This window comes from Fringilla coelebs (assembly GCF_963513975.1).
Source record: "Fringilla coelebs genome assembly, chromosome: 36".
NCBI classification, from domain to species: Eukaryota; Metazoa; Chordata; class Aves; order Passeriformes; family Fringillidae; genus Fringilla; species Fringilla coelebs.
The window spans coordinates 180,229-198,195 of NC_140062.1; the positions used below are offsets into that span (position 1 = coordinate 180,229).

Consider the following 17,967-nt stretch of genomic DNA (forward strand, 5'->3'; position numbering starts at 1 on the left):
GTGGCTATTTCAGGGCTATTTTGGGGCTATTCCTGTGACTATTTCAGGGTTATTTCAGGGTTATTTCGGAGATATTTCCGTGCCGATTTCAGGCCGTTTCGGGGCTGTTTCGGGGCTCACTCACGTCACCACGGGGTCCCGGCAGGGCTGCAGGGACAGGCAGCAGCAATCGAAATCCTTGATGGCGTCACGGCCCACCCGCACCCGCTGCGTGCCGTAACCCGAGGCCGCTGCGAGGGACACGGAGACACAAATGTCACCTCCCGGCCGTGTCCCCAAAGTGCCCAAACCCCCCGGATCCCCTCCCGGTACCGGTGTCCTTCTTCCTCTCGTGGTAGCTGTACACGGCCCCCCGCCGTGCAGTTCTTGCCGTGCCGGGTCATGGCCGCGCCTCAGCCCCGCCAGAGGCTGCGGGAGGCTCCTGGAGGGATCGAGAGCAGAATTTCAACAGGTCTCGGGAGGTTTTTTTGGGGTTTTTTTTGGGGATTTTTGGGGTTTTTGGGGTTTGGGCGCGCGCTCCCCTCACGACCGGCTCCGGTGCCACAGCGGAAGGCGGAAGTGGCGGAACCGGAAGTGCGGCGGGGAAAAGGGTCCGGGTGGGGGCAGCGTTTTGGTTCCGCCCCCCCTCTGTCTCTCAGCTCCCAGTTTGAACCAGTTCCGCCCAGTAGCTCGCAGCAGATTAGACACGCCCCTCTCCAGGCTGTTTCAAGCCACGCCCCTATAGGGAGAAAGCCCCGCCTCTTTTCATTCTATAGGCACGGCGTGGCCGCGCCCCTGCTCTCTCTCTCCCGCCGTTACTCGCCCCGCCCCTTCCCCTATAGAAAAGGCCTGGCCCCGCCCCTTTATCCCATATAGATGCCGCTTGGCCCCGCCCCCAAGGGCTCCCGCCACCGTCCGTATACCACTTCCCTTTACATATATGGAGGCGCGTAGCCCCGCCCCTTTATCGCTTATAGACGCCGCTTGGCCCCGCCCCTCAGCGTTCCTGCCTTTGCGTGGCCACGCCCCCTTCCCTTATATGGAGGCGCTTGACCCCGCCCTTTAATCCCTTATTGTGGCCCCCTTGTCCCCGCCCCTAAGGGCTCCCGCCGCCGTCTAGCCACGCCCCTTTTCCATATATGGAAGTGCGTCGCCCCGCCCTTTTGTCGGAGCTTGCCCCGCCCCCTCAGCGCTCCCGCCACAGCGTGGCCACGCCCCTTTGCCCATTTACGGCCGCGCCCGGCCCCGCCCCTTTCCCGCCGCAGACGCTGCCTCTCCCCGCCGCTTTCCCCGCCCCTTTTCCCTTATACGGCAGCGCACCGACCCCGCCCCTCTCTCCCCATTGGCCCGCGCTCGCCCCGCCCCTCCCGCCGCGCTCCCGCCGCCGCGCGGCCCCGCTCGGGCCCCGCGCGGTGCAGTGTGGGAGGAAGCGGCGGCGCGCGGCCCCGCTCCATCATGGCGGCTCCGTGAGGCGCCCCCCGCCCGGCCGCCCCCCGGCCCCCCCGGCCCTCGACCCCCGCCCGGCCCCGGGGGGCGCCGCCCCCATGGACAGGAACTACCCGGCCGCCGGGTTCGGGGACCCGCTGAGCGCCGGGCCCGGCTGGAGCTACGAGCGCTCGGCCAAGGCCAGGTGAGGGGGGGATCGTGAGGGGGGGAAGGGGGCGCGCACCGGAGGGGGAGGGGGGGGCGGCGGGACCGAGGCGAGGGGGGGAGGGGGGAGGAGGGATTTGGGGGGAGGGGGGGTTTGGGGTGAGGGGGTCCCGTTACACCGGGATGTGGGGTGAGGGGGTCCCGTTACACCGGGATCTGGGGTGAGGGGGGTTTGGGGTGAGGGGGTCCCGTTACACCGGGATGTGGGGTGAGGGAGGTTTGGGGTGAGGGGGTCCCGTTACACCGGGATTTGGGGTGAGGGGGGTTTGGGGTGAGGGGGTCCCGTTATACCGGGATGTGGGGTGAGGGGGGTTTGGGGTGAGGGGGTCCCGTTACACCGGGATTTGGGGTGCAGGAGGTTTGGGATGCTGGGATCCTGTTACTCCGGGATTTGGGGTGTGCTGGAATTTGGGGTGCAGGAGGTTTGGGATGCTGTGATCCCGTTACAGAGGGATTTGGGGTGAGGGGGGTTTGGGGTGAGGGGGTCCCGTTACACCGGGATTTGGGGTGAGGGAGGTTTGGGGTGAGGGGTTCCCGTTACACCGGGATTTGGGGTGAGGGGGTCCCGTTACACCGGGGTTTGGGGTGAGGGGGGTTTGGGGTGAGAGGGGTTTGGGGTGAGGGGGTCCCGTTATACCGGGATGTGGAGTGTGCTGGGATTTGGGGTGCAGGAGGTTTGGGATGCCGTGATCCCGTTACACCGGGATTTGGGGTGTGCTGGGATTTGGGGTGCTGTGATCCCATTACTTTGGGATTTGGGGTGCAGAGGAATTTGGGATGCTGTGATCCCATTACAGCAGGATCTGGGGTGTGCTGGGATTTGGGATGCAGAGGAATTTGGGATGCTGTGATCCCATTACAGCAGGATTTGGGGTGTGCTGGGGTTTGGGGTGCAGAGAAATTTTGGATGAGGAGTCCCATTACACCGGGATTTGGGGTGCTCAGGAATTTGGGATGTGCTGGGCTTTGGGGTGAGGGGGTCCCGTTACTCAGGAATTTGGGGTGTGCTGGGATTTGGGGTGAGGGATCCCGTTACACTGGGATTTGGGGTGTGCTGGGGTTTGGGGTGAGTTGGTTCTGTTGCACCGGGATTTGGGGTGAGCCATGGGTATTGGGATGCTGTGATCCCATTACTTTGGGATTTGGGATGTGCTGGAATTTGGGGTGCAGGAGGTTTGGGATGCTGGGATCCCGTTACACCGGGGTTTGGGGTGAGGGGTCCTGTTACACCGGGGTTTGGGGTGCACCATGAGTATTGGGATGCTGTGATCCCATTACTTTCGGATCTGGGGTGCGCTGGGATTTGGGGTGCAGGAGGTTTGGGATACTGTGGTCCTATTACATCAGTGTTTGGGGTACAGGGGTCCCGTTACACCGGGGTTTGGGGTGTGCCATGAGTATTGGGATGCTGTGATCCCATTGCTTTGGGATTTGGGGTGTGCTGGAATTTGGAATGCAGGAGGTTTGGGATGCTGTGATCCCATTACAGCAGGATTTGGGGTACAGGGGTCCCGTTACACCGGGGTTTGGGGTGTGCCATGAGTATTGGGATGCTGTGATCCCATTGCTTTGGGATTTGGGGTGTGCTGGAATTTGGAATGCAGGAGGTTTGGGATGCTGTGATCCCATTACAGAGAGGTTTGGGGTGTGGGGATGCTATTACACTGGAGTTTGGGGTGTGCTGGGATTTGGGGTGCAGAGGAATTTGGGATGCTGTGATCCCGTTACGCCGAGATTTGGGGTGTGCCATGAGTATTGGGATGCTGTGATCCCATTACTCCGGGATCTGGGGTGTGCTGGGATTCGGGGTGCAGAGGAATTTGGGATGCTGTGATCCCATTACGCCGGGATTTGGGGTGTGCTGGGATTTGGGGTGCAGAGGAATTTGGGATGCTGTGATCCCGTTACAGCAGGATTTGGGGTGCTCAGGAACTTGGGGTGTGCTGGCATTTGGGGTGAGGGGGTTCTGTTACACCGGGATTTGGGGTGCAGGCAGTTTGGGGTGCTGTGATCCCGTTACACCAGGGTTTGGGGTGAGGGGTCCCATTACACCAGGATTTGGGGTGTGCTGGGGTTTGGGATGCTGTGATCCCATTATTCCGGGATCTGGGATATGCCGGAATTTGGTGTGCAGGGGATTTGGGATGTGGTAATCCCGTTACATCAGGGTTTGGGGTGCTGCAATCCCATTACTCTGGGATTTGGGGTGCTGAGGAATTTGGGGTGACCCAGGAGTGTTGGGGTACTGCAATCCCATTACTCTGGGATTTGGGGTGCTGAGGAATTTGGGGTGTGGGGTGCCATTACACTGGAGTTTGGGGTGTGCTGGGATTTGGGGTGCAGAGGAATTTGGGGTGAGGGGGTCCCGCTACCCCTGGATTTGGGGTGCTGAGGGATTTGGGGTGTCCCAGCAGTATTGGGGTGATGTAATCCCCTTACTCTGGGATTTGGGGTGAGGGGGATTTGGGGTGAGGGGGATTTGGGGTGATGGGGTCCCGTTACACCAGAGATTGGGGTGTGCTGGGATTTGGGGTGTCCCAGCAGTGTTGGGGTGCTGCAATCCCGTTACTCTTGGATTTGGGGTGTGCTGGGTTTGGGGTGAGGGGGTCCTGTCACAAAGGGATTTGGTGGGGTGCAGGGAGATTTGGGGTGAGGGGGTCCTGTCACAAAGGGATTTGGGGTGCAGGGAGATTGGGGGTGCAGAGGAATTTGGGGTGAGGGGGTCCCGTTACTCCTGGATTTGGGGTGTGCTGGGATTTGGGGTGTGCTGGGATTTGGGGTGTTTGAGCTGTATTGGGGTGCAGGGATCCCATTACAGCGGGATTTGGAGTGCTCGGAATTTGGGGTGTGCTGGGATTTGGGGTGTTTGAGCTATATTGGGGTGCTGGGTTCTTGTTACCTGGGATTTGGGGTGCTGAGGGATTTGGGGTGCTCTGGGATTGGGCTGCTGAGGGATTTGGGGTGCTGAGGGATTTGGGGTGCTCTGGGCCCTGTTGGATCAAGTTTTGGGGTGCTCCAGGATTTGGGGTGCTGGCGTCCCATTGCAGAAGGATTTGGGGTGCTCCAGGATTTGGGGTGCAGTGATTCCCTTACCCAGGGTTTGGGGTGCAGCAGGATTTGGGGTGCAGCAGGATTTGGAGTGCAGCAGGGTTTGGGGTGCAGCAGGGTTTGGGGTGCAGCAGGGTTTGGGGTGCTCCAGGATTTGGGGTGCTGCAGGATTTTGGGTGCAGCAGGGTTTGGGGTGCTCCAGGATTTGGGGTGCTCCAGGATTTGGGGTGCAGCAGGATTTGGGGTGCAGCAGGGTTTGGGGTGCAGCAGGATTTGGGGTGCAGCAGGGTTTGGGGTGCTGCAGGATTTGGGGTGCTCCAGGATTTGGGGTGCAGCAGGATTTGGGGTGCAGCAGGGTTTGGGGTGCAGCAGGATTTGGGGTGCAGCAGGGTTTGGGGTGCTGCAGGATTTGGGGTGCTCCAGGATTTGGGGTGCAGCAGGATTTGGGGTGCAGCAGGGTTTGGGGTGCAGCAGGGTTTGGGGTGCAGCAGGATTTGGGGTGCTCCAGGGTTTGGGGTGCAGCAGGGTTTGGGGTGCAGCAGGGTTTGGGGTGCTCCAGGATTTGGGGTGCAGCAGGGTTTGGGGTGCTCCAGGATTTGGGGTGCAGCAGGGTTTGGGGTGCAGCAGGGTTTGGGGTGCTCCAGGGTTTGGGGTGCAGCAGGATTTGGGGTGCAGCAGGGTTTGCAGTGCTGCAGGATTTGGGATGCAGCAGGGTTTGGGGTGCAGCAGGGTTTGGGGTGCAGCAGGGTTTGGGGTGCTCCAGGATTTGGGGTGCTGCAGGATTTTGGGTGCAGCAGGGTTTGGGGTGCTCCAGGATTTGGGGTGCTCCAGGATTTGGGGTGCAGCAGGATTTGGGGTGCAGCAGGGTTTGGGGTGCAGCAGGATTTGGGGTGCAGCAGGGTTTGGGGTGCTGCAGGATTTGGGGTGCTCCAGGATTTGGGGTGCAGCAGGATTTGGGGTGCAGCAGGGTTTGGGGTGCAGCAGGATTTGGGGTGCAGCAGGGTTTGGGGTGCTGCAGGATTTGGGGTGCTCCAGGATTTGGGGTGCAGCAGGATTTGGGGTGCAGCAGGGTTTGGGGTGCAGCAGGGTTTGGGGTGCAGCAGGATTTGGGGTGCTCCAGGGTTTGGGGTGCAGCAGGGTTTGGGGTGCAGCAGGGTTTGGGGTGCAGCAGGATTTGGGGTGCTCCAGGGTTTGGGGTGCAGCAGGGTTTGGGGTGCAGCAGGATTTGGGGTGCAGCAGGGTTTGGGGTGCTCCAGGATTTGGGGTGCAGCAGGGTTTGGGGTGCTCCAGGATTTGGGGTGCAGCAGGATTTGGGGTGCAGCAGGGTTTGGGGTGCTCCAGGGTTTGGGGTGCAGCAGGGTTTGGGGTGCAGTGATTTCCTTACCCAGGGTTTGGGGTGCAGCAGGGTTTGGGGTGCGGCAGGGTTTGGGGTGCAGCAGGATTTGGGGTGCAGCAGGGTTTGGGGTGGCACACCTGTGTGTGTGTGTGTCTGGCACACCTGTACCTGTGTCACACCTGTGTGGGTGTGTCACACCTGAGTGTCAGCACGTGTCACGCCACCTGTGTCACACCTGTGTCACACCTGTGTCGCACACCTATGTCACACCTGTCACACACCAGAGTGTCATGCACCAGTGTCACACATCTGTGTCACACCTGTGTCACACATGTGTGGGTGTGTCACACCTGAGTGTCAGCGCGGGTCACACACCTGTGTCACACCTGTGTCACACGCCAGAGTGTCACATGTCAGAGTGTCACACCAGAGTGTCACACACCTGTGTCACACCTGTGTCACACACCAGAGTGTCACACCAGTGTCACACACCTGTGTCACACCAGAGTGTCACACACCTGTGTCACACCTGTCACACACCAGAGTGTCACACACCAGAGTGTCACACACCTGTGTCACACACCTGTGTCACATACCAGTGTCACACACCTGTGTCACACACCTGTGTCACACGCTTGTGTCACACCAGAGTGTCACACACCTGTGTCACACACCTGTGTCACACACCTGTCACACCTGTGTCACACCAGAGTGTCACACCAGAGTGTCACACACCAGTGTCACACACCTGTGTCACACCTGTCACACCAGTGTCACACAGGTGTGTCACATCAGAGTGTCACATCAGAGTGTCACACCCCTGTTTCACACCTGTGTCAGTGTCACAACCTATGTCACACCTTTGTCACGCCTGTGTCACACCAGAGTGTCTCACACCTGTGTCACACCTGTGTCACACACCAGAGTGTCACACCAGTGTCACACACCTGTGTCACACCTGTGTCACACCAGAGTGTCACACACCTGTGTCACACCTGTCACACACCAGAGTGTCACACACCTGTGTCACACACCAGAGTGTCACCCACCTGTGTCACACCTGTCACACACCAGAGTGTCACACACCAGAGTGTCACACACTTGTGTCTCACACCTGTGTCACACCTGTCACACCAGTGTCACACAGGTGTGTCACATCAGAGTGTCACATCAGAGTGTCACACCCCTGTTTCACATCTGTGTCAGTGTCACAACCTATGTCACACCTTTGTCACGCCTGTGTCACACCAGAGTGTCTCACACCTGTGTCACACCTGTGTCATACACCAGAGTGTCACACACCTGTGTCACACCTGTGTCAGAGTGTCACACACCTGTGTCACACCTGTCACACACCTGTGTCACACCTGTCACAGCGTTGTGGGACGGTGACAGCCACACCTGTCCTGACCCCAGCCTGCTGTGACGGGGGGGAGGTGACAATCTGTGTGACACACCTGTGTGACACACCTGTCTGTCTGTCTGTCCCCAGCCTGGTGTACAGGGGGGGGTCTGTGATAGGGGGGAGGTGACACAACCATGTGACACACCTGTGTGACACGTCTGTCTGTGTGTCTGTCTGTGTGTCTGTCCCCAGCCTGGTGTAATGGGGGGAGGTGACAATGCTGTGTGACACACCTGTGTGACACACCTGTCTGTCTGTCTGTCTGTCCTTAGCCTGGTGTACGGGGGGGTCTGTGATGGGGGGGATGGAGATGTGACAATGCTGTGTGACACAGCTGTGTGACACACCCGTCTGTCTGTCTGTCCCCAGCCTGGTGTACGGGGGGGTCTGTGCTGGGGTGGGTGTGACAATGCCATGTGACACACCTGTCTGTCTGTCTGTCCCCAGCCTGGTGTACGGGGGGGTCTGTGCTGGGGTGGGTGTGACAATGCCATGTGACACACCTGTCTGTCTGTCTGTCTGTCCCCAGCCTGGTGTACGGGGGGGTCTGTGCTGGGGTGGGTGTGACAATGCCATGTGACACACCTGTCTGTTTCTCCGTCTGTCCCCAGCCTGGTGTACGGGGGGGTCTGTGATGGGGAGGATGGGGAGGTGACACACCCATGTGACACACCTGTCTGTCTGTCTGTCTGTCTGTCTGTCTGTCCCCAGCCTGGTGTACGGGGGGGATCTGTGATGGGGGAGGTGACAATGCCATGTGACACACCTGTCTGTCTGTCTGTCTGTCTGTCTGTCCACAGCCTGGTGTACGGGGGGGTCTGTGCTGGGGTGGGTGTTACAATGCCATGTGACACACCTGTCTGTCTGTCTGTCTGTCCGCAGCCTGGTGTATGGGGGGGGGGGTCTCTGATGGGGTGGGTGTGACAATCCATGTGACACACCTGTCTGTCTGTCTGTCCACAGCCTGGTGTACGGGGGGGTCTGTGCTGGGGTGGGTGTTACAATGCCATGTGACACACCCGTCTGTCTGTCTGTCTGTCTGTCTGTCCTTAGCCTGGTGTACGGGGGGGTCTGTGATAGGGGAGGTGTCAATCCCGTGATGTAACACACCTGTCTGTCTGTCTGTCTGTCTGTCTGTCCCCAGCCTGGTGTACGGGGGGGGGGGGTCTGTGATAGGGGGGAGGTGACACACCCGTGTGACACACCTGTCTGTCTGTCTGTCTGTCCGCAGCCTGGTGTAGAGGGGGGTCTGTGATGGCAGGGGGGAGGTGTCAATCCCGTGATGTAACACACCTGCCTGTCTGTCTGTCTGTCCTTAGCCTGGTGTACGGGGGGGGTCTGTGATAGGGGGGGAGGTGACACACCTGTGTGACACACCTGTCTGTCTGTCTGTCTGTCTGTCCTTAGCCTGGTGTACGGGGGGGTCTGTGACGGGGTGGGTGTGACAATCCGTGTAACACACCTGTCTGTCTGTCTGTCTGTCCCAGCCTGGTGTACGGGGGCTCGCGGGGGTCCCACCCCGACCCTGACCTGCTGCACCGGCAGCCGTACGGAGCGCCGCACCCGCTGCAGGGCTATGCGGCCAACCACCACCCGCCAGGTACGGAGCCGCCATGGCACACGGGGCACCTGTGCCACCTGGTGACACCCTGGTGGAACCTGGTGACACCTGATGGCACCCTGATGGCACCCATTGTCACCTGGTGACACCCGCTGGCACCTGCTGGCACCCATTGTCACCTACTGTCAACTGTCACCTGCTGGCACCTGCTGGCACCTGGTGTCACCCTCTGTCACCTGCTGGCACCTACTGTCATCCTCTGTCATCCTCTGTCACCTGGTGTCACCTGCTGTCACCTTGCTGTCACCGTTTGTCACCTACTGTCACCTGCTGGCACCTGGTATCACCTGGTGTCACCTACTGTCACCCAATGTCACCTACTGTCACCTGCTGGCACCCACTGTCACCTACTGTCATCTGCTGGCACCTGGTGTCACCCACTGTCACCTACTGTCACCTACTGTCACCCTCTGTCACCTACTGTCACCTGCTGGCACCTGGTGGCACCCTCTGTCACCCATTGTCACCCTCTGTCACCTACTGTCACCGTGGTGGCACCTTCTGTCACCTGCTGTCACCCTCTGTCACCCTCTGTCACTTGCTGGCACCCACTGGCACCTGCTACCACCTGGTGTCACCCTCTGTCACCTGGTGTCACCTACTGTCACCTACTGTCACCTGCTGGCACCTGCTGGCACCGATTGTCGCTCTCTGTCACCTGCTGGCACCTACTGTCATTTTCTGTCACCACTGTCATCTCTGTCACCTTCTGTCACCCTCTGTCACCTGCTGTCGTCTCTGTCACCTACTGTCACCCACTGTCACCTGCTGTCACCCACTGTCACCGATTGTCACCTCTGTCCCTCTCGGTCACCAGTTGTCACCTGCTGTCTCTTACTGTCACCTACTGTCACCACTGTTACCTCTGTCATCTGCTGTCATCTCTGTCACCTTCTGTCACCTTCTGTCACCTGCTGTCATCCCTTGTCACCCGCTGTCACCTTTGTCACCGATTGTCACCAATTGTCATCTCTGTCACCTACTGTAAGCTACTGTCACCTGCTGTCACCTATCGTCACTGATGTCACCTCTGTCACATCTGTCACCTGCTGTCATTTTCTGTCACCTACTGTCACCCTCTGCCATTTGCTGTCAGCTTCTGTCACCTTCTGTCTTTTTCTGTCACCCTCTGTCACCTACTGTCACCCACTGTCACCTTCTGTCATCTTTTGTTTCCTCCTTTCACCCCCTGTCACCCAATGTCACTTCTGTCACCCTCTGTCTTTTTCTGTCACCCTCTGTCACCTACTATCACTCACTGTCACCTCTTTCACCCTCTGTCACCTACTGTCACCCATTGTCACCTTCTGACACCCCATCACCCTCTGTCACTCACTGTCACTCTCTGTCACCTACTGTCACTTTCTGTCACCTTTTGTCTCCTACTGTCACCTTCTGACACCTCTGTCACCCCCTGTCACCCGCTGTCACCTTCTGTCATCTTTTGTCTCCTCCTGTCACCCCCTGCCACCCACTGTCACTTCTGTCACCTCTCTCCCCTACTGTCACCCCCTGTCGCCTGCTGTCACCTCTGTCACCTTTTGTCTCTTGCTGTCACCTCTGTCCCCTACTGTCACTTTCTGTCGCCTGCTGTCACCTCTGTCACCTTCTGTCACTTTTTGTTATCTATTGTCCCCTTCTGTCACCCACTGTCACCCCCTGTCACCTTTTGTCACCTCTTTTCTCACCCTTGTCACCTCCTGTCACCCCCTTTTTCCCCTCACATTTCCCCCTTTTCCCCCTCACATTTCCTCCTTTTTACCCTCACATTTCTCACTTTTCTCCCCTCACATTTTCTCCCATTTCCCCTCACATTTTCCCTTTTTTTCCCTCACATTTTTTTCCCTTTTCTCCTCTCACGTTTCCCGCCATTTTCTCCCCTCACATTTTCCCTCTTTTTCCCATCACATTTTCTCTTTTCTCACTTCATGTTTTCCTCTTTTTACCCCTCACATTTCCCCCTTTTTCCCCTCACATTTTCCCTCATTTGCCCTCACATTTTCCACCATTTCCCCCTCACATTTTCTCTCTTTTTCCCCTCACATTTTCTCCTTTCTCCCCTCACATTTCCCACCATTTCCCCTCACATTTTCTCCTTTCTCCCCTCACATTCCTCTCTTTTCTCCCCTCACATTTCCCACCATTTTTCCCACCATTTTCCCCCCGTTTTCCCTTCACATTTCCCCCCATTTTCTCTTTACATTTCCCTTTTCCCCCTCACATTTTCTCCTTTTCCCCCTCACATTTCCCCCTTTTTACTCTCACATTTTCCCCTTTTTACTCTCACATTTCCCCCATTTCCCCTCACATTTTCTCCTTTCTCCCTTCACATTTTCTCTTTTTCCCCCTCACATTTCCCACCATTTTCCCCTCACATTTCCTCCCTTTACCACCTCATGTTTCCTGCTTTTTCGCCTCAAATTTCCCCTTTTTTCCCCTCATATTTCCCCCCATTTTCCCCCTCACATTTCCCACATTTTTTGCTCTCACATTTTCCACCAATTCCTCCCTCATGCCCTTATTCCCCCTCACATTTCTCACCTTTTTTCCCTCACATTTCCTCCCTTTTCTCCCCTCACGTTTCCTGCTCTTTTTCCCCTCACATTTCCCCCCATTTTTCCCCTCACATTTCCCCCCATTTTTCCCCTCACATTTCCCCCCATTTTTCCCCTCACATTTCCCCCCATTTTTCCCCTCATATTTTCCCCCATTTTTCCCCTCACATTTCCCACCATTTTTCCTCTCACATTTCCCACCATTTTTCCTCTCACATTTCCCCCTTTTTCCCCTCACATTTCCCCCTTTTTCCTCTCACATTTCCCCCTTTTTCCCCTCACATTTCCCCCTTTTTCCCCTCACATTTCCCACTAATTCTTCCCTCATGCCCCTTTTTTCCCCTCACATTTTCCACCCTTTTTCCTCTCACGTTTCCGGCTCTTTCCTTTCCCGCGTTTGCCGCCATTTTTTCCTCTCAAGTTGAACGCTCTCATTTTCCTCTCTTTTCTCATGATTTTTCCTATAACATTTCCCACCAATTTTTCCCTTTACATTTTTTTTTGCTTTATTGTCTCATTTCCCACCCATTTTCCCCTCACATTTCCTTCCTTTCTCCCTTCTTGTTTCCCATCCTTTTTCCCCTCACATTTCCCACCAATTCCTCCCTCATGTCCTTTTTCCCCCCTTACATTTCTCACCTTATTTCCCTCACATTCCCCCCTTTTCCCCCTCACATTTCCCACCATTTTTCCCCTCACATTTCCCCCTTTTTTCCCTCACATTTCCTCCCTTTTCCCCCTCACGTTTCCCGCCATTTTCTCCCCTCACATTTTCTCCTTTTACCCCTCATATTTTCTCTTTTTTTCCCTCAAATTTCTTCCATTTTCCCCTTCACGTTTCTCCCCATTTTTCTCCTCACATTTCCCGCCCTTTTCTCCCCTCACGTTTCCCACCATTTTTCCCCTCACACATTTTCCTTTTTCCCTTCACATACTCTCCTTTTTCCCCTCATTTTCCCACTATTTTCTCCCCTCACATTTCTCGCCCATTTCTCCGCTCACATTTCTCACCATTTTCTCCCCTCAAGTTTCCTGCCATTTTTCCCCTCACATTTCCCACCAATTTTCCCCTCACATTTTCTCCTTTTTCCCCTCACATTTCCCCATTTTTCCCCTCACATTTCCCCCTTTTCCCCCCTCACATTTCCCACCATTTTCCCCTCACATTTCCACCCTTTTTCCCCTCACATTTCCTCCCTTTTCCCCTCACGTTTCCCGCCATTTTCTCCCCTCACATTTTCTCCTTTTTTCCCTCACGTTTCTTCCCTTTTTTCTTCTCACGTTTCCCGCCGTTTTTCCCCTTACATATTCTCCTTTTTCCCCTCACATATTCTCCTTTTTCCCCTCACATTTTCTCCTTTTCCCCTCATATTTTCTCCTTTTCCCCTCACATTTCCTCCCTTTTCAAAACCCTCACATTTCCCGCCATTTTTCCCCTCATATATTCTCCTTTTTCCCCTCATGTTTCCCGCCCTTTTTCCCTTCACGTTTCTCGCCATTTTACCCGTCACGTTTCCCACCATTTTTCCCCTCACGTATCCCTTTTCCCCTCACATTTCTCTTTTCTCCCCTCACGTTTCCCACCATTTTTCCTCTCACATTTTCTCCTTTTCTCCCTCATTTTCCCGCCCTTTTCTCCCCTCACGTTTCCTGCCATTTTTCCCCTCACATATTCTCCTTTTTCCCCTCACATATTCTCCTTTTTCCCTTCACATATTCTCCTTTTTTTCCCCTCACATTTTCTCCTTTTTTCCCTCACATATTCTCCTTTTTCCCCTCACATTTTCCCGCCATTTTTCTCCCCTCACGTTTCCCGCCCTTTTCTCCCCTCACGTTTCCCGCCATTTTTTCCCTCACATATTCTCCTTTCTCCCCTCACATATTCTCCTTTCTCCCCTCACGTTTCCCGCCATTTTCCCCCTCACATATTCTCCTTTTTCCTCTCACATTTCTCCCTTTTTCCGCTCACATTTTCTCTTTTTTCACCTCACATTTCTTCCCTTTTCCCCTTCACGTTTCTCCCTATTTTTCTCCTCCCATTTCCCGCCATTTTTCCCCTCACATTTTCTCCTTTCTCCCCTCACATTTTCTTTTTTCCCTCACATTTTCTCCCTTTTCCCCTCATGTTTCCCGCCATTTTCTCCCCTCACGTTTCCCACCGTTTTTCCCCTCACATATTTTCCTTTTTCCCTTCACATACTCTCCTTTTTCCCCTCACTTTCCCACTATTTTCTCCCCTCACATTTTTCGCCCATTTCTCCGCTCACATTTCTCACCATTTTCTCCTCTCACGTTTCCCGCCATTTTTCCCCTCACATTTTCCACCAATTTTCCCCTCACATTTTCTTCTTTTTCCCCTCACATTTTCCCCTTTTCCCCCTTCACATTTCCCACCATTTTTCCCCTCACATTTCCCCCTTTTTTCCCTCACATTTCCTCCCTTTTCCCCCTCACGTTTCCCGCCATTTTCTCCCCTCACATTTCTTCCTTTTTCCCCTTCACATTTCTCCCTATTTTTCTCCTCCCATTTCCCGCCATTTTTTCCCTCACATTTTCTCCTTTCTTCCCTCACATTTCTCCCTGTTTACTCTCACATTTTCTACTTTTTTCCCTCACATTTTCTCCCTTTTCCCCTCACGTTTCCCACCATTTTCTCGCCTCACGTTTCCCGCTGTTTTTCCCCTCACACATTTTCCTTTTTCCCTTCACATACTCTCCTTTTCCCCGTCACTTTCCCACTATTTTCTCCCCTCACCTTTCCTGCCCTTTTCTCCGCTCACATTTCCCGCCATTTTCCCCCTCACATTTTCTCCTTTTTCCCTCACATTTCCTCCCTTTTCCCCTTCACGTTTCCCACCATTTTTCACCTCACATTTCCCACCAATTTTCCCCTCACGTTTTCTCTTTTTCCCCCTCACATTTCTCCCTTTTTCATCTCACATATTCTCCTTTTTCCCCTCACAATTCCCATTTTTTCTCCCCTCACATTTCCCGCCATTTTCTCCCCTCACCTTTCCCGCCATTTTTCCTCCTTTCCCCCCATTTTTCTCACCTCCCATTCGCCACCCGCTCACCCCAAATCCTCCCACGTTTGTCACCCCAACCCTGTGTCACCGCCACCCTTTGCTGCCACGTCCCCACGTCACCCTGACCCGGTCAGTGTCACGGCTGCCATGTCCCCATGGTGTCCCCAAGATGTCCCCAAGATGTCCCCAAGCTGTCCCCAGGGCTGCCCCACTCGGGGTCACCCCAAAGTGTCCCCTCAGTTCCTTCCCTGTCCTTGAGAGGTCACAGCCACGGTGTCCCCACATCTCTGAGCTGTCCCCACGGTGTCCCCAGAGTGTCCCCAAGGTGTCCCCCAGCTGTCCCCAAGCTGTCCCCAAGCTGTCCCCGAGCTGTCCCCAAGCTGTCCCCAAGCTGTCCCCAAGCTGTCCCCAAGCTGTCCCCCTGTCCCCAGGGCTGTCGGGGCTCTTCGAGACGGGGCTGCCCCACTCAGGGTCACCCCAAAGTGTCCCCTCAGTTCCCTCCCTGTCCTTGAGAGGTGACAGCCATGGTGTCCCCATGTCCCCAAGCTGTCCCCAAGGTGTCCCCAGAGTGTCCCCAAGCTGTCCCCTGTCCCCAGGGCTGTCGGGGCTCTTCGAGACGGGGCTGCACCACTCGGGGTCATTCTGAACTGTCCCCTCAGTTCCTTTCCTGTCCTTGAGGGGTCACAGCCATGGTGTCCCCACATCCCCAAGGTGTCCCCAAAGTGTCCCCGAGGTGTCCCCAGAGTGTCCCTGAGCTGTCCCCAAGCTGTCCCCGTGTCCCCAGGGCTGTCGGGGCTCTTTGCACCACTCAGGGTCACCCCAAAGTGTCCCCTCAATTCCCTCCCTGTCCTTGAGGGGTCACAGCCACGGTGTCCCCACATCCCCAAGGTGTCCCCAAGATGTCCCCAAGCTGTCCCGTGTCCCCAGGGCTGTCGGGGCTCTTCGAGACAGGGCTGCACCACTCGGGGTCATTCTGAACTGTCCCCTCAGTTCCTTTCCTGTCCTTGAGGAGTCACAGCCATGGTGTCCCCACATCCCCAAGGTGTCCCCGAGCTGTCCCCAATCTGTCCCCAAGCTGTCCCCTGTCCCCAGGGCTGTCGGGGCTCTTCAAGACGGGGCTGCACCACTCAGGGTCACCCTGAACTGTCCCCTCAGTTCCCTCCCTGTCCTTGAGGGGTCACAGCCACGGTGTCCCCACATCCCCAAGGTGTCCCCACGGTGTCCCCAGAGTGTCCCCGAGCTGTCCCCAAGCTGTCCCCGTGTCCCCAGGGCTGTCGGGGCTCTTTGTACCACTCAGGGTCACCCCAAAGTGTCCCCTCAGTTCCCTCCCTGTCCTTGAGAGGTCACAGCCATGGTGTCCCCATGTCCCCAAGGTGTCCCTGAGCTGTCCCCAAGCTGTCCCCAAGATGTCCCCAAGCTGTCCCGTGTCCCCAGGGCTGTCGGGGCTCTTCGAGACGGGGCTGCACCACTCGGGGTCACCCCAAAGTGTCCCCTCAATTCCCTCCAAGGCGTTTTCTGTCCTTGAGGGGTCACAGCCATGGTGTCCCCACATCCCCTAAGCTGTCCCCAAGGTGTCCCCAGAGTGTCCCCAAGGTGTCCCCTGTCGCCAGGGCTGTTGGGGCTCTTCGAGACGGGGCTGCTCCATTCAGGGTCACCCCAAAGTGTCCCCTCAGTTCCTTTCCTGTCCTTGAGGGGTCACAGCCATGGTGTCCCCACATCCCCAAGGTGTCCCCAAGCTGTCCCCATGGTGTCCCCGAGCTGTCCCCAAGCTGTCCCGTGTCCCCAGGGCTGTCGGGGCTCTTCGAGACGGGGCTGCCCCACTCGGGGTCACTCTGAACTGTTCCCTCAGTTCCCTCCCTGTCCTTGAGGGGTCACAGCCACGGTGTCCCCACATCCCCAAGGTGTCCCCAAAGTGTCCCTGAGGTGTCCCCGAGCTGTCCCCCTGTCCCCAGGGCTGTCGGGGCTCTTCGAGACAGGGCTGCACCACTCGGGGTCATTCTGAACTGTCCCCTCAGTTCCTTTCCTGTCCTTGAGGAGTCACAGCCATGGTGTCCCCACATCCCCAAGGTGTCCCCGAGCTGTCCCCAATCTGTCCCCAAGCTGTCCCCTGTCCCCAGGGCTGTCGGGGCTCTTCAAGACGGGGCTGCCCCACTCAGGGTCACCCCAAAGTGTCCCCTCAGTTCCCTCCCTGTCCTTGAGGGGTCACAGCCATGGTGTCCCCACATCCCTGAGCTGTCCCCAAGGTGTCCCCAAGCTGTCCCCAAGATGTCCCCAAGCTGTCCCCGTGTCCCCAGGGCTGTCGGGGCTCTTTGAGATGGGGCTGCCCCACTCGGGGTCACCCCAAAGTGTCCCCTCAGTTCCTTTCCTGTCCTTCAGGGGTCACAGCCATGGTGTCCCCACATCCTCGAGGGGTCCCCAAGCTGTCCCTGAGCTGTCCCCAAGCTGTCCCGTGTCCCCAGGGCTGTCGGGGCTCTTCGAGACGGGGCTGCACCACGCGGGGGGCGCGGCCCCCGACGCCTCGGTGATGAACCTGATCTCGGCGCTGGAGTCGCGGGGACCCCAGCCCGGACCCTCGGCCTCGTCCCTGCTCTCCCAGTTCCGCACGCCCTCCTGGCAGACTGGTGGGTCTGGGGGCTTCTGGGGGGGTCCCAGGGACTGATGGGTCTGGGGGCTTTGTTTTGGGGGGGGGATCTCAGTTCTGCACCCCCTCCTGGCAGACTGGTGGGTCTGGGGGCTTTGTTTTGGGGGGGGTCCCAGTTCTGCACCCCCTCCTGGGAGAGCTGGGGTTGGTTTTTGGGGGGGGGGTCCCAGTTCTGCACTCACTCCTGGGGGAGTTGGGGTTGGTTTTTTGGGGGGTGGTCCCAGTTCTGCACCCTCTCCTGGCAGACTGGTGGGTCTGGGGGCTTTTGGGGGGGGTCCCAGAGATTGGTAGGTCTGGGGGCTTTGGTTTGGGGGGGGTGTCTCAGTTCTGCACCCCCTCCTGGCAGACTGGTGGGTCTGGGGGCTTCTGGGGGGGTCCCAGGGACTGGTGGGTCTGGGGGCTTTGTTTTGGGGGGGGTCCCAGAGACTGGTGGGTCTGGGGGCTTTGTTTTGGGGGGGGTCCCAGAGACTGGTGGGTCTTAGGGCTTTTTTTGGGGGGGGTTCCCAATTCTGCACCCTCTCCTGGCAGACTGGTGGGTCTGGGGGCTTTGTTTTGGGGGGGGGAGTCCCAGTTCTGCACACTCTTCTGGCAGACTGGTGGGTCTGGGGGCTTTTTGTGGGGGGGTTCCAGTTCTGCACCCCCTCCTGGCAGACTGGTGGGTCTGGGGGCCTTTTTTGGGGGGGGTCCCAGAGACTGGTGGGTCTGG

The 17,967-nt window shown here is 57.1% G+C and overlaps 1 protein-coding gene across 1 annotated transcript in view; it reads left to right on the forward strand.

The window, feature by feature from the left end:
* Positions 1 to 1,442: 1,442 nt before the first annotated feature.
* LOC311164735 (proline-rich protein 12-like) overlaps positions 1,443 to 17,967 on the forward strand; it is a 54,052-nt gene continuing 37,527 nt past the window's right edge. Inside the window, 3 exon segments of the mRNA XM_084224313.1 lie at positions 1,443 to 1,609; positions 8,906 to 9,018; positions 17,080 to 17,241. Coding sequence (XP_084080439.1) covers positions 1,524 to 1,609; positions 8,906 to 9,018; positions 17,080 to 17,241 — 361 coding nt within the window. The 5' untranslated portion in view covers positions 1,443 to 1,523.